Genomic DNA, 15,582 nt, shown 5'->3' on the forward strand with positions numbered 1-15,582 from the left:
AAATAACCATCAATATCCATGGTATAAATAGTCATTCGGGGTACCCTACCCTATAATTTTTCGGACAAAGTTCAAATTCTTAGTGTCGTTTCCCCACCTAGCAGGGACTAATAACCTCTTTGTACAACTCTACATAGTGAGGTAGCTCATTAATCACGAGAAGTTAAGACAGTCATGGTAGTTTTGAATTTGGTAATGTGTATTAACAAAACTAGTAAGTGTAACAGTAATACTAATTTATTTACCGGTAATTACACGTTTATCTAGCATGAAAACAAACCTTATGTTACTCTTTTATTTTTATTTTTTGTACCTGCAAGAAACTTCAAAATTTATAAAGGAGAAATGAAAAGGAGATGATATGAGAATTTAATCATAAATTTTATGATCGCTTGATTAATGTCTCGATCAATCAAGTCAAATATTGGGGAAGATACTTTACTCGTTACATATATTGGCAATCCAATGGATTAGTATGGATGATTAAAAAAAAGGATAATTGCAGAAGCCTCCCCTCAGATTTCCAACACTACTATTATTTACCTCTCCTATGATTTCTAAAATTGCACTATCCTCCCCTAAGAGGAAATTGGACCTATTACTAACAATAAATTGTATGATTTTACTTTTATACTTTTACTAATTGCAAAAACTTAATGAACGAATTTCAGAAAAGCAAAATTATTTTTTGTCAACAAATTGAGTGACTAATTGAACTATATTACCTATGAGTTTTAGCATCATTAGCTATTGTAAGCAAAACTAAGGAATGATGCCAATTAAGGGTAGAAAACGGCGTGCATGTTTCCATATTGTGTTCTTCAAACCAATTAATTTAAGTCTAATTTTATACAACTGCAGAGAGGAAGACCCATAAGCAATTTTGGAGTTTCTACTAAAGTAAGTATAAAGGGAACTTGCACAAATGTATCTGCTCAAGTAATTTCTTTTTCAAAATCTCCTATAGTTCAGTCTACTACTACTTCTTAAATTGCTACATCTTTTTCCGTCAATATAGTTATAACTCTGTAATTTGGAAAAATCAGCAGTAGAAGCAGTTTTAGTACGTGGTTCTAACGCATTCACTGCAATTTTTATTTACTAAAGACAACTTTATCTTATTAGTATACACTTCTAATTACTTGTAACTAGGCTTATATCATGTCCAATAACTTTTAGTGATACTTAAGTATGTTGTTAATTAACTAATTGTTCAACAATATTTTTTTTGTATATGACTGGTGCTGACAATATAAGCAGTTGTGTTATCCCCACAAATAGCTATTCACATTACTAATAGAAAATTTTAAAAGTGACATATATTCTTTATAAACTTTGCTGCAAGAACCTGGATATCTAGTCATTTAACTAACCATTAGTATCCGCTGTTCTTTCATGTATTGTTGGTAAACTTCATTCAATTGCATTTACACCCGTTGAATTTTACTAATTCTTAATAACTTTTCATATTTTATCATTTCTTTATTAATACAACTTGGCAAGCAGTATGAAGGGCAAATCTGGTATAAATTTCTCATCTCACTCCTTAAAAAAAAATTTTTAATGGTAACTTTTTTGGTATGGACTGAATCTGCAACACAAACCTTAAGTTCAAGGGCGGTAGATGCTATTTTCCAAAATACAAGGGAAGTGAGTGTTAATGTCAGAAACCTCAAGGGAGGTTTATGTAATTTTCCCTAAAATGTATACATATATAAATATATATATCCGTAGCAGGATAGCCAAACACGCGGGGAACAAGATCCAAATTAACAAAAATACCAAGGCAATAGTCACTTTTGCCCAAAATTAGTGCAACTTGAGTTGAGGAAATGGTCATTTCCATCTAATCACTCGAAAATAAACGAATAAATCTATACAATTGTAGACGGAGAACCGAAAATAAAAACAGATGCAAAAATAGAAAGGGGACGACGCCGAGCCAAGAAGGGGAAAAAAGCAAAGCACCGCACCGCAGCAGCACCCCCGAATAGTCCCCGACTAGGCCACTGCCACCACCACCAAAATTTAACAAGTGGGAAAGCAAGCAAAGCATATTGGAAAGGACAAGGAAAAAACATAAAGACAACAGGATACCAAAAGCCACCGGCCTGTTCTTCCCCTTCTTCCCCTGTTCAAAATTTGCCTTCTCATTCTCCCTCTGTTTCCGCTGTAATAAAATGATAACTCATCTATAATAAATCTGTGTACAAAGGTAGAAGATATATCTTTGTAGAATTAAATAGGCCTGATTGCCTCGATTCATTTCTTCTTTTTTTTTTTTTTCTTTTTTTCTATCATTCTTTTCTAATCATCTTACCGGCTGAAAATAGTAAGACCATTTTGCCCCTCCGATTCCGTTAAATTTTCAGATCCGTCCGGCACCCCCACTTATTGCTCTTAGTGGGACGGGTAGTTCCAGTTCCCTGCAGATCCGCCCGCAAGACTCACCGGAGCTGCTTTCCTCGAAATGGACGACTTAGATGTGCTCGCACGCGACTTCGGCTACAGACCCCAAGGCAAATCCAACCCTATGAGATCCGAAGGTGGAGATCGCCGCTCCTCCTCCGCTCGATCTTCCTCCTCTGCCGCCTTTTACGACGATCATGGTAGTAATCGCGATGGCTTCTTGTTCGATGACGTCTTCGGCGGACCTCCAAGATATAGTAATAACAACAAGTCCTCCTCGCCGGGGAATGATTTCGATTACGACTCCATTTTCAAATCCTCCTCCTCTGCGACCGCTAACAGTAACAGTAATAATCATCCCAAGACTTCCTCGGCTCCAGTTTATGATAAGCCCGTGTACGACGAGGATATATTTGACGGATTGCCGGGGGTGAAAACCAAATCTGCGTCGTCTGCGGGGAAGTTTGATGACGATGTGTTTGCATCCATGGCGTCGCCTCCTAGGAGGAGTCAGAGTAATAATTCTAGTAATAATCGGAATGATCAGTTTGATGATCTGCTCGGGAAATTGGGGAGGAATGAGAGGAATAACAACAAGAGCTCGAGTTCAGCAGGGTTTGATGATTTATTGGGGAATATAACGATGAATGAACGAATGCCAGAGGTCAAGAGTAGTAGTAGTAGGAGCACCAGTTCGAGAGGTTTTGATGATTTATTTGGCGGTCTTGCCGGTGGCACTCCTGCTAATAGTAACAGGTACTTGAACGCCTTATATATAAGCTTGTCAATGTAAAGTTAATTGAATTCCCAGTGTTTGGTTTGGAATTGAATCTGAAGCTTGAATTGCATAGTGTCTGATAGAATTGGTGAAACAGTTGTTATTTCAGCATAGGGATGTAGCATTATTCAGCTCATGTATGGCAAATTTCGTTTGATAAAACTTGTGTAGCCTTGGACTTCCTATTCTGTGTTAGGCTGTAGTTGGTCTTTGTGAATGTTGATTTAAGCCTTGTTTGTCTATTAGAGGATGATATTTGCACTTTGAATTTGTAGAGCTTTTCCAGTTACATTTTGGAATAATATAAAGAACATTTACAATGAAGCAGCATTTGTGTTTGTAGACTGCGTCATAACTCTGTAGCATGCTAAAATGAAATTAGCATTTACAAGGCATATGCATCTTGTTTGGCCCTTGATAGCTCCCATTCTCTCTCTCTCCCCCCCTTCCCCCCCCCCCTCCTCCTTTTGATTTATTCTTTATCAAATATTTTAATCTGGAAAAACTCAACTGTTTAGGAAAGATTTTGTGGTATAAGTAATAATTCATTTCTGCCTGAAAAGAGTCATTTACTTGGTCCAGCGAAATAAGAGTACAAGTAATTATGGCGTTGTTTGGGATGTTCTGTACTAGGGGCCAAGGTTGTTGATGTTCAAAATTTCAAGAATCCTTGTTGTCAGCATCTGAAGAAAATATGGAAATAGGTTGTTGCTGTTCAAAATTTCAAGAATACCTGTTGTCAATATCTGAAGAAAATATGGAATTGTAGTTCATGGAATCCATGGTGAAATTAATTGGCTTCTCCAATATGGGGGGAAAAGAGAGGAACTCATCGATAGCAAGTTTTTTGGTTGGTTAAATTGGTTGGATGTAGGGTGCTGAGTTGCACTGTCTATTCCACGTAGTTTTCTTATTTGTTAGAAGAATCTGAATTGTGACGGTAGAAGCACATCTTCGGTCCTTTTTGATGTTTTATTATGATTGCAAACCTCAAACATCCACAATGATGTTTATGCAAGACTATCTGATTATGAATCCTTCTGTCACTTGTGGAGGAAAAGATTCTACTGGATAGCTTTGCATCCGCTTCTATTTGATATTGGGAATAGTGATTGCATTCCAGTCACGCCAACAAAATTTAGTAACCAGAAATTCTTGGAATTTTGATAGAAAAAATTATCTTGCAGCATTTTGCACATCCGATGCTAATTTCTTCAGTTGTTTCATTTCAATTTTTGGGGAATTTTTCTGGAAGTTAGTTTATTTGTTGCTGTACCACTATTACCTCTAATCAGCTCAACCTTCCTTCCCTTTCCTGTGTTGATTTCTCTTCAGGCCAGTTTCAGAGTCAAATCAAGGCCGAAAATCCACGAGCAGCTTCAGTCAATCAACTCCGAACACAGTGGATGATCCTTTTGTAGTTTTAGATTCAACTTCACCGCCTGTGTCTTCATCTGCAGGTGTTTTTGTTGATCCACTGGAAGAGATTGGCAGGCTTGGTAAATCTGGAAGCTCCAAAGCTGGTGGGGTATTTGATGATCTAGATCCCTTGAATGGTTTTGGCAAATCTTCAACTCCATTTTCTCCAGAGAAGGGTAGCAGAGGGAAGGACAGGAGCCCTTTGATGTCAGGATCAAGTGCGAGTGATACTCAAACACCTGCAGGTCAGGATCATGCGAGATCTTCTGTTAGACAATCTGAAAGCCACTCAAAGAGGAATGCACCTGATGACAGTTTTCAGGAACCCCCACCTTTTGACGTTCCAAATGTTTCAGAGAATTTGCAGAAATCTTATCATCAAAATGCTTCTTCACCTCCACGTGTCAGTTCTAATGTTAACGAGATAAATTCCCCGGCAGATGCGTCTCCGAGATCACAAGAACATGGCCAAACACTTGATGATATTTGGTTAACTGTGTTCGAGATTCCTCTTTTCACTCCACCCACAAATGCTCCTCCTCCTTCGCGACCTCCACCTCCTATACCAAGGCGAACTTCAAAAGCAGAAACAGGATTCTTTTCTTCAAATACAAAGAAGAAGAGTGATGACTTTGCTTCACCACCAAGCTACAGTTCCTTCTCTCAAAGTCCTAATGCAGCTTGGACTGCAGGGAAGGGCAATTCTGCTTCTCAAATAGACGAACTTGAGGATTTTGCCACGGGCAGGACTCAAAACAGTGTTGATGAATCTAATGTCCATTTGGAAGAAGAAATGAATGCAAGCTCAGTAGCTGCTGCATCAGCAGCTGCCATGAAGGAGGCTATGGATAGGGCAGAGGCTAAATTCAGGCATGCTAAGGAAGTACGCGAGAGAGAATATGCAAAAGTGGCTAGAAGTCGAGAAAATGTGCATGACATGCAAGATGTGCAGGAGAGAGACTACAGGGAAAATCAAGAGAGGTTGGAAAAAGAGCGGCTACAAAGGGAAGAGGAGGAGAGAGAACAGAGGAGACTTGAGAGAGCAAGGGAGATTGAAAGGGAGAGAGCTAGACATGCTGTGGAAAGGGCAACTAGGGAAGCTCGTGAGAGAGCAGCTGCTGAAGCTCGCTTAAAAGCAGAACGGGCTGCTGTTGAAAAAGTACAAGCAGAAGCTCGAGAACGGGCCGAGAGGGCAGCAGTTCAGAGAGCCCAAAATGAAGCCCGTGAAAGGGCAGGAGCAGAAGCTAGGGAAAGAGCAGAGAAAGCTGCTGCCGAAGCCAGGGAAAGGGCTAATGCAGAAACTAGGGAGAGAGAAGCACGAGATAGAGCTGCATCTGAAAAGGCTGCTGCAGAAGCACGGCGTCGAGCTGAGCGAGCTGCTGTTGAAAGGGCTGCTGCAGAGGCTCGGGAGAGAGCAGCAGCAGAAGCTAGAGAAAAGGCGGCTGCTGCTGCACGGGCGAATCAGCAGAGGAATGATAATGATTTTGAATCATTTTTTAGCATGAATTCTCGACCCAGCAGTGCACCAAGACCAAGGGCCAATTCTTCTGTGAGTATGAAAAGCTATATGAGCATATGAGCTTGCAATAGTCTTCTGCTTTTTAAAAGTTTTAGTGATCATCTCATTTTCTTTTCCCTTTCATTCTTCCCAGGAAACAATGTTCGATACAAATTTCCAAAGTACTGGTGGACCTCAAGGGCCAAAACCAACTTCATTTGGCGGAACCTCATCCAACATGAGGAAAGCATCTTCAACAACCAACATCGTTGATGATTTATCTTCGATTTTTGCAGGTACTTTTTGTTGCATTTGGCCTTGTAGCAGCTTTGTAGCAGCTTTAGATTAGATTTTATCACTATTTTGGATTTTTCTGAACAATATTCCTTTGAAAGCAGCTCCATCATCTGGAGAATTTCAGGAGGTTGAAGGAGAAACTGAAGAAAGAAGAAGAGCTAGAATGGAGCGCCACCAACGGACTAAAGAGCGTGCAGTATGTCTTCTGTTCTCAGGATGAACTTACTTTTCACACAAGAGTTGTTAACCTGGATGTTGCATAATTCTGTAGATCTTTTTTCCTTCTTTTCCCCATTTCCCTGGGTGCCTGTCCCTAGTTGGTGGTGCTTTTATTCTTCTTGATCTCTGAGGGTTATTAATTACTGGGTTATTAATCAGTAATTTTGATTGATTTTGGTAGTTTTTTCTTTTTGGTCTTTTAATATTTTCTTTTTGGGCTTCTCCTGCAAATAGCTGGTGTGGCTTTTGTATTGAGGCTTGAAACTGATACTTGATTTCTCTGCTCAGGCTAAAGCACTAGCAGAAAAGAATCAGCGTGACATTCAAGCTCTGAAGGAACAGGAAGAAAGATATGTGAGTATAAGAATATTAGGGCATGCTTGGATCTCATATAGCTATGCCTATATTCGTTGGTTGGAAGTAAAACTGTTTGCTTGTTGACATTTGAAGAATTCTCATTCTGCATTTTTCTAGCGTTTTCTTTATTTGTTCATTTAGCTTAGGTTACTTGTTCGTTTATGATTCAGGAAGTTTGGGTCATCTTCTCATTGAAATTTTTGGCAACATGGAATAGCTATTCATAGGCCATAATGTATTCATTGTTATGATACTTGAATTTAGGCATTGAATACTTTCTATCAAGTCCATTTGGTTCCTTTAACATTGTTTTTAGGTGGTGGTGTGGTTAGGGAATAAGTTGCACAAAGTAACATTAAGTATTGTTTCCTGTAATTTTCTTGTTTTTGATACATCTGCAAGATCAAGTTAATATAGAAAGTTGACCTTCCTCCTTTGAGTGAGTTTTCATTTGAAAATGCTATCAGATGCATCACCTATTACTGGTAGCTAAACTCTACCAATTATGACTTACCTTTTCTTATCTGCTTTTTGGCATTGCTTTCATAGTAATTGTCTTGAATCTACATGAGTTTCATCTTTTTGATCAATTTCAATGTAGCCTTTCTAATTTTTCTTTTTCATTTGTTGCAGAGGATAGCTGAAACATTAGATATTGAAATCAAACGTTGGGCTGCAGGGAAAGAAGGAAATCTGCGTGCACTCCTGTCTACCTTGCAATATGTATGTTTATACTTGTGCTATTTTATTCAGATGCTTCTTCATGCATGTACGTATATGAGTGCTTCTATCTTTGTAAGATTGGCAACGTTTTTGTTCCTTTTTCTCATTTGATCAAATCTATCTTTATTTGTGTTTTATTAAATTATTAATTTTAATCCAAAAATATTCTCTTATTGGTGGGAAAATTAATTGTTTCCCCATTTTGCTTGTAGGCATTTATTTTCCTTTTCTGTTGCTTGTTTAATGCTTTCAAAAGTGAGTCCTATATCTTACACATAGGAAAAACTATTAACTGTTTAGTGTCTAGATACAAGTGACAAAAGTTATTTATCCTTCTTTTAGAGGCAAATAGAGTTAATGCTCTTTAACAGCTTTGGGTTTGGCTGAGGTTTTGCCCATGGATAGTGTATATATGGACATATTATCACTTAAATATCCATAAATACCGTATATCTGGACAAAATTTTTTTTTTTTTTAAAAAAAATTTCCAGCAGGGGAGGGGTGGGACTTAAGAAGCGGGGAGGGGGCAAGGGGATTTGAACCTAGGACTTCTACCTAGGGCCTCAACTTTAGCCACTGGACTAATGCCTCATTGGCGGACAAATTATTACTTGAATATCCCTTTTCCAACATGTACTTTCTATGTTATTCTTTTCAAGTTTTCTTTTTTCTTGATGGAAAAACGTATCATTGGTCTAAGCAAGATATTGATGCTTAGTTCTCTTGAAGAAAGATTTGAAACACTAGAAAAGCCCTTTGCTTCAGTTCCTTTTGGATATGAGCCAAAATAAACGAGTCATGTCAAGCGTCCTGGTGTAAATTTAATCTCAGAAAATTGTTGTGCTTGTCAGTCTAAATATTGATATTGTTGGCTATGGTTTCCACTTCACTACCAGATTCCCATGCTTGCGCCTACTCAAACCCTAAAATCTGATGTTCACTAAGCCGAAATATTTTCTGTAGAAATTCTGAAATCCATCCATCAGAGAAAGATAGCGTGCACTTTACTACAAGATTCCCATCCTTATTCCTACTCAAACCCTAAAGTCTGATGTTTACCAAGTCGAAATATATTTTCTGGAGAAATTCTGAACTCCATTTATCAGAAAAGATAGTTGTATGCACGATAAAGTGATTTATTAGACCTGTGCATTTATGCGTATGCATGGATATGTTCTCAAGTTTTGACATTATTATTGGTGTTTGAGAAAGGCACTTAATGGTTTTCTTTTCTTCCTTACACAATGAGAGGTGCCAACTAGTTCCCATTTGTTGTTTGTTTAGGTGCTTTGGCCTGAATGTGGTTGGCAACCTGTTTCTTTGACTGATCTGATTACTGGTCCAAATGTCAAAAAAGTATATAGAAAAGCAACTTTATGCATACATCCTGACAAGGTGCAACAGAAAGGTGCAACTCTTCAGCAGAAGTACATTGCTGAGAAGGTCTTTGATCTACTTAAGGTACTGGTGCTATTCATGGATTGACTGATTTTTTCTTGCTATAAAAACAGAAATTGCACTTTGTTGTCACAATCTGACTGTCAAAGTCTTTTTCTAGATATTGTCAGGAGAATTTTAAAATCACTATGATTGTGTGTGTGTTTTAAAATACTACGAATGCGCGTTTTACAATATTATCGTACATCTTGAAACTCATGTGCAAGAATATGAACGGTCAAATGACTAGAAAACAGTTTAGGGACTTGAATACAATTAATTGTAGAGTTCATATGATAAATTGATAAATTTTGGTGTTGGTAGAATTTGCACTTTTGCATTCACTATGTATGCATTTATAATGTAAAAGTATTTTTTTTGGGCTTTAGGTGACTGGGAGATAAGATACAGCATGTAAATGTCTCTGCACATGGTGAAAAGATATTTTACTGCTTGCTCAAAACTACTATTATCTTTCTTACTGTTCTCTGTGTCCAATATAGGAAGCCTGGAACAAATTCAATTCGGAGGAGCTCTTTTAAATGCTTGATCATTCTTTATCTGTGAGATCGAACTCTTTAAAAGCAGCATATTTTGTAGAAGATAAATGATTTTGGGTAAGACTCTGATGAGATCAGCACCGTTGTGCTATTTTTCGTTGGGTTTCTGAGGTGTCAATTGTGAAACGAGGTGGTTGTAGAATATGGAGTTTGCTTGTGCGGTGAAATCAACTATAACATTGTTGCTGTAAATGGATGATATTGCACGAGGAATATGGAGCAAAGGAATTGGGATGGTTGATTGGTGTTAAGAATAGCGTTGTCTTCATTCTCTGCTCCTGTGTCACACTTGGGTCTTCAAAATGAATGCTTAAGATGATTGTTCTTGTATTTTGCCAAATTTTTACCTGTTTCATCATTGTTTTGGTTATATAGTCTTGGTGGTCTAAGATGTATACAGCACTTGCCTTTGAGAACATTAAAATGAGCCTTGTTCTATTGTCGAGCTGAGAATTCGACAGCGTGTACTCATTTTGGCTGTCAAGTTTTTGGGCATCTGATGGCAATTTTTTTCTTTGTTGTTCTTTGCTTTCCTTGAAACTGTATTGTAGATTCAGTGTCCATTAATAAGATTATTTTACGTTTCTTAACATTTTCTAAACTATATAACAAAAAGAGTCACGACCAATAATTTATAAAATGAAGTGATTTTTTGCAACACTGAACCAAGCTCAGTGGTGAGGGTTCAAATCTCACCTACAGCAAAAAAAAAATCAACGTTGGTGTTATAACATTCTCTTGGTTTAGTCAAGTCTGCATGCATACTAGCTCATAACACACAAGTCTTCTTAGGTTTCCTTCCGTGATAGATTAGGATAAAATAGATTATATAATTATTATTGTTGTTGAAAAAAAAAAGTAATTTTTTGGTCCCAGCGGCATTATTTTTGCTTTCTCGCTTTCATTGCTTTGTGTTGATCTCCTTGCCTGATTGGCCAAGGGGATGAGGATTTTTTTCACCTTACTAGAGCATCTGGCAATATTTTTCCTCTACGCTTGAGAATGCAAAGAATATTAACCACGTCTCTTGCGTGTATTAAAATGATAAAAGCACTAAAAGAGACTAATATCAGGTATCTTTGCTTCTCTGTGCCCTGAAAGCATTACTTCTTGATAGTTCTTCGGCAATTCTTCAGCTTTCTCCGTAGCTTCGTACTTCAAGCCTATTTGAACTTTGGTTTGCTGCTTCTATTCTCTCTTATTGATTATTTTGGGGTTATATATGTTAAATTACACCGTTTTGTGGCCTTTTTCAGTTTACATAGGGCATAATGTAGTATAGGCACATTATTTTCAGATCGTTTTGTACAGTTAATAATAGCTTAACAGAGAATTATGCTGAATTGTCTCCTATTTCAGTGATTAGCAGCCAATGGCTACTGTAGGGGATACAGCAACTGTTTTTCACTCATTCCATTCCTTTATCGCTATTATGGTGGTGTGTTTGATTTGTAGTATTTCAGTAAATACGGGTTCTGTGTGTAACAGACTATTATATTTCTCTTGTAGCTAGCTTTTTATACTGATTGCAGTAACTTCCTTTATCCATTTTGGTTCAAATGGTTAAGAAACTTCTGAAGATGCGATAGCCCAAAAGAAAATTGACAAGATTTGTATAGACCTTCAAGATTCGAATATGATTGCTCCGTCATAATTCATCTATTAAAACAAAAGGAAGCATGCAGTATAGATAAAACAAAAGCCTGCAAACTATTTCCTATAACACCAATATTAAGCAGCTATATCACAATCTCAAACGTACTGCAACCTTCACACCTGATGTACAAGGCTGTCAGTCCAAATCTACTCTCAGTGCAGAACTCAGGTCTCAATCTGCAACCTCTATCAAGATGTTCCGCATGAGCTTCAGCCAACCGAATTCGTAAAAGTTCTAAATTTACCTGTGGAGACGCAAAAACATATCAGTGATAGAGGAAAGGTAACACCTAGTTCTTGCCATGCTTGACATGTTGCATGTCCTGAACAACTGAACAATCATCTAGTATGTAACTTGCAGAACAGACAAATGCAGACGTTTCACAACTTCGAATCTTTAGAATATTATTACTGGATCATATGTAGGTATGAAAATACATCTATCTTTTCACCTAAGTAATTTTTTTTATTTTTAAAGGCTAGAAACTACAGAATGTAAATATCTGGCATGACACTAAACAGCTGCATATTAGAAGAAAAGGATATAACCAGAAGCCAACTCAAAAGATGCACCTAGATAGTAGATTTTCACTGTAAGTGAGAAACAAAATATTGCACAGAGGAACATTACTACACCATTTGGTTCTCTTTTACAATTGCCAAGGTCAAGAGAGAAGCCTATAGCAACTTAAAAACCACGTAAGCCAGCTACCATTTCATTTTTTGGAAACAAAGAAATTTTTAACTGCAATCATATCCTTTGAAGGCAAATTACATTAAGCAGCGATAAGCTTAAGTGTTAAACAACATATCTCATCAGACCTAGTGAAGACAAAATGCCAATTACCCATGACAATAACTGTAAAAAGTTTATCCTAAAAATGAAATTACAGTTGTCCTTAGCCTTAGCAAACAACATAATAAGGCAACCACTTGGAATTTAGGAGCTAATTTGAATTGCAGGAAGATAATATAAGTTATTAAATGATACCAATGCTGTAAACTCATGTTACACCTGTGAAAAAAAAGCTATAACAGGGTACAATGAAATCTGGTTTATCATCAGATATAATTCTATACATGAGTGCCACTATCGAACAACTGCAAGTGATGCCAGTTCTCCCCTAAGTTAACAGGAATCAAAAGGGGAATTAAAGGTTGCAGCAGGGCTTAGCTTGAAGCTGTCAAGCCCTGCCTCCCCCTGGTAAAAGAGAAAGGATAGAAAATGGGGGAAAGTATAAAAGCAAAAATATCAACTGCATGGACCTGGCATTCTCTGCAGACCAACAAATCCTCCTACCATTATCTATCTAGCAATCCACTACAACTAAAAACAACCAACAATTACTGTTTAGAGCCAGACAGAGGGAAAAAAAATGTAACGAGCTAAAAGAACAAAGAAATAGAGAATACAACCTCATCACCTCTCTTGAGTTTAAGTTGACACAACAAGCAAAAAATATGAAAAGCATCTTCTCGCAAATCCCCTCGCTTGCAGCGGGGACACCAGACCACCTTTTTTACCTGTTCCAAATGTCAATCCTCAACCTTTAATCTTAAATTTGCTTAAAATAGAAAACTCAAAATCAAATAGTTTCTGCAGCAGTTTCAACTTTCAACATACCTCTTCATCATTAAGCTGCATATGCTCATATACTGCATGAGACAAGTATTCATCTTCTTCATCATCCCAACTTCTGATAGAGATTTCTGATTCTGCAAGGAGCTAAATTAATTTTAAGCTCAAAATGATGCAAATTCATTTCCACAGTAAAAGAAAAAGGGGGAGAAAAGATGCACTACAGGAAGTGAATCTAAAGTCAAGTTGATTATACAACATTTTCATTTTAATGTCAATTTCCAAATAAAAAGACCACCACCTAAGCTAAAACAGTCAAAACGGAGATCAATACTGGGGAGATGGTTGCATAATACTTAGCTGATGCATTAGTATATTTAAAAACCAAAGGGGAAAACATTTTATGGAGCTCAAATAGCAGAAACATCCATTTTCTATTCCTCTCACCAGTTGGGTGTTTTGCAACCAATTAACAATTAATACTGGGCCTACCAAGAATACCTTTTTTGCTCTCTTCCATCCTAAGATCATCATAAAATATTCTTTGCATTTCTAACAAAATTTCTTCACAATCGCCTTGGCAAGCAGTGTGCAGACCATCATAGTCCCATATAGCATCATCATCTGCAGTTATTAGAGTTGGATCCCCAAAATTGATGTCCAGAGAGGAGTCCTTTATGCTTTTCAGCTCATCAGAAACTATACCCCGGAAAGTTGACTTTATGATATCCTACAACCAGAAAAAGAAATATAGCATAGATTGATGATGCCTAGATGGTAAGACCAAACAAATACCAGCTTAAGAAAGAAACAAATTTGACTCGATTCAAGCAACAAAAGAAGATTAACCCAAACAACAGTTCGCATGTAATTTTTCCCTTCACATTCTGGCATCCAACAATAACTTTATTTTACTCTCCAGCTATGCCTCATTCACAAACTCCACCTCAAGATAATTGGAACACTACTATCAATAGGCCACCCCCTAGGGCCTAGGCGACGACAAGACCCGCAGCAATAGTTGAAGACAGTCGGCTAAATACGGAGAGCACAATTATCCACTATGTAGTCCTCTCTTCCAACAAATAGAAACGATTTGAAGAGATGAAGAGGTTTAAGAGTCTTCCATAGTTTCTACGCGTCCGATGTGTTATGGTGAATCTAACCCATAAAACAGAGTCCTACAGTAAGTATCCGGTTTGGGAAGACAGAAAGGTAGCATGGCTAGATGTAACGTCATGAAAGGAATGGCTAAAAGCTTCACCTCAACCGCCACAAACACTTTTTTCAGCCATTAAATGCCCTAAACATTACTATCCCTTAGTTCCAATAAAAAATTAGGCCTATCTATCATGGAGAACTAATTCTATATGAATGAGAACTGCAACCCTAGGGCGAAAGCTATGCTTGCAAAATTGATAACTCTTCTTATCATACATTTAAAATTACTAGAAGGTTGCCTTATTACTTATGTGGTGTCACTAACTACATAATACGCACTAAACATTCTTTACACTAGTTTTTGTCCAAAGCATGAACTAAGTTGAGGGAATTATACCAAAAAAAAAAAACATCCCAATTCCCCATGGCATGAAAATTATCAATTCATATTGCAAAAAGAGGAAGTAATTCTCTGTGAATTAAGAGAAATTAAAAAAAAAAGAAAAAGAAAAACAGCAAGACCAGAACCTGCTGGTGAGTAGAGTCATCCTGGAAGTCGGATAACCTCAATTCCCAAAACAGGCGCGCTCGATCCTCTCGGGCCCTTTTGAAGCAATTTTCTCTGAGCTAAACTTGATCAAAATAAGCAATAACCACATAAGAAATTAGTTTACCAATAGCATCAAATTAAAACAAAAAACCCGTCGGAAATCAAATTTGAAGTCCAAAGCGATGAGATGGATTGAACAGTAAAACGAGGATGAAGTGTACAAGATGAAAGAAGTATCATGCACCTTGTCTTTCCACTTGGGATAGTTATTGAAGGAATTATGGGATTTCAGACAAGGTCGATTCAGGGGTGGCCTCCTCGCACCCTCTTCGTCCCCGACCATTTTCGGAATTTCCAGTTATTCTTTGTGACAAACACTCCAATTTTTTGCGATTTATTTGGCGCCATAGCGGTTCGGATCCTGATTCTAGTGTTTTTCTAAGAATCGGGTGGGTTTTTATTTGGCCAATAAACGCGTATACTCGAGTCAAGTAGCCCGAGCTAATACTCCAGTTTATACTTCATTAAAAATTGGTCCCCCGTATGCAGCGTTACGCCTTTCTGATTTGGATTGATGCTTGAATTTTGATGGCCCTTTCCAGATTTGTACGCTTTTAGCCTTCCAAATTTAAGATTATCATTTTGTCTCTAAATTCTGAAAAGTGTATCATCTTGATATCTCCCATCAATTTGAGTTGCAAACTCAAAGAGTACCTACCACAAAAGTCCACCACGGTTTCGTTTGGATTTTGTGTTATTGGATCAAAAAGAAATTTACAATATTCCCTTAACATATTTTTAAATTACCTTTATATTTCATATATATCATCTAGGTGCTATAATATACTTTTCTATAAATTTTTTTAAAAATGTACAATCTAAATAGATTCTTAAACATTCAAATGGACACATTATATATGTGTGTGTGATTAATTAGA

At 37.3% G+C, this 15,582-nt stretch overlaps 2 protein-coding genes across 3 annotated transcripts; one reads left to right on the forward strand and one right to left on the reverse strand.

The window, feature by feature from the left end:
- Nucleotides 1-1,921: 1,921 nt before the first annotated feature.
- LOC113761748 (auxilin-related protein 2) lies at nt 1,922-10,228 on the forward strand. Of its 2 annotated transcripts, XM_027304873.1 has the most exons (9): nt 1,922-2,215; nt 2,373-3,165; nt 4,523-6,155; nt 6,259-6,400; nt 6,503-6,597; nt 6,909-6,974; nt 7,611-7,700; nt 8,986-9,162; nt 9,642-10,228. In XM_027304873.1, exons 2-9 carry the CDS (start codon nt 2,471-2,473, stop codon nt 9,678-9,680), a joined length of 2,937 nt encoding a protein of 978 aa, XP_027160674.1. In that variant the 5' UTR covers nt 1,922-2,215; nt 2,373-2,470; the 3' UTR covers nt 9,681-10,228. The 2 variants fall into 2 exon arrangements, with proteins under 2 accessions (XP_027160674.1, XP_027160666.1); XM_027304865.1 differs by having other exon boundaries at nt 1,922-3,165.
- Nucleotides 10,229-11,291: 1,063 nt separating this feature from the next.
- On the reverse strand, nt 11,292-15,050 carry LOC113761182. The gene is made up of 6 exons (XM_027304088.1): nt 14,889-15,050; nt 14,623-14,721; nt 13,435-13,663; nt 12,979-13,070; nt 12,771-12,878; nt 11,292-11,599 (listed from the first exon to the last, which is right to left on the reverse strand). Exons 1-6 carry the CDS (start codon nt 14,985-14,987, stop codon nt 11,438-11,440), a joined length of 789 nt encoding a protein of 262 aa, XP_027159889.1. The 5' UTR covers nt 14,988-15,050; the 3' UTR covers nt 11,292-11,437.
- Between the last annotated feature and the right edge of the window lie 532 nt (nt 15,051-15,582).

The sequence above is a fragment of the Coffea eugenioides genome, chromosome 1 (genome assembly GCF_003713205.1).
Source record: "Coffea eugenioides isolate CCC68of chromosome 1, Ceug_1.0, whole genome shotgun sequence".
Lineage (NCBI taxonomy): Eukaryota > Viridiplantae > Streptophyta > Magnoliopsida > Gentianales > Rubiaceae > Coffea > Coffea eugenioides.

Excerpts from the sequence above, each read along its gene's own strand:
- LOC113761748 (XM_027304865.1), top strand. The coding sequence starts at position 2,471 with ATGGACGACTTAGATGTGCTCGCACGCGACTTCGGCTACAGACCCCAA. Across the intron at positions 3,166-4,522 it reads ACTCCTGCTAATAGTAACAG|GCCAGTTTCAGAGTCAAATC; the intron begins GTACTTGAACGC and ends ATTTCTCTTCAG. Across the intron at positions 6,156-6,258 it reads GACCAAGGGCCAATTCTTCT|GAAACAATGTTCGATACAAA; the intron begins GTGAGTATGAAA and ends CATTCTTCCCAG.
- LOC113761182 (XM_027304088.1), bottom strand. The coding sequence starts at position 14,987 with ATGGTCGGGGACGAAGAGGGTGCGAGGAGGCCACCCCTGAATCGACCT. Across the intron at positions 13,664-14,622 it reads ATGACTCTACTCACCAGCAG|GATATCATAAAGTCAACTTT; the intron begins GTTCTGGTCTTG and ends TTCTGGTTGTAG. Across the intron at positions 12,879-12,978 it reads TGCAGCTTAATGATGAAGAG|GTAAAAAAGGTGGTCTGGTG; the intron begins GTATGTTGAAAG and ends CATTTGGAACAG.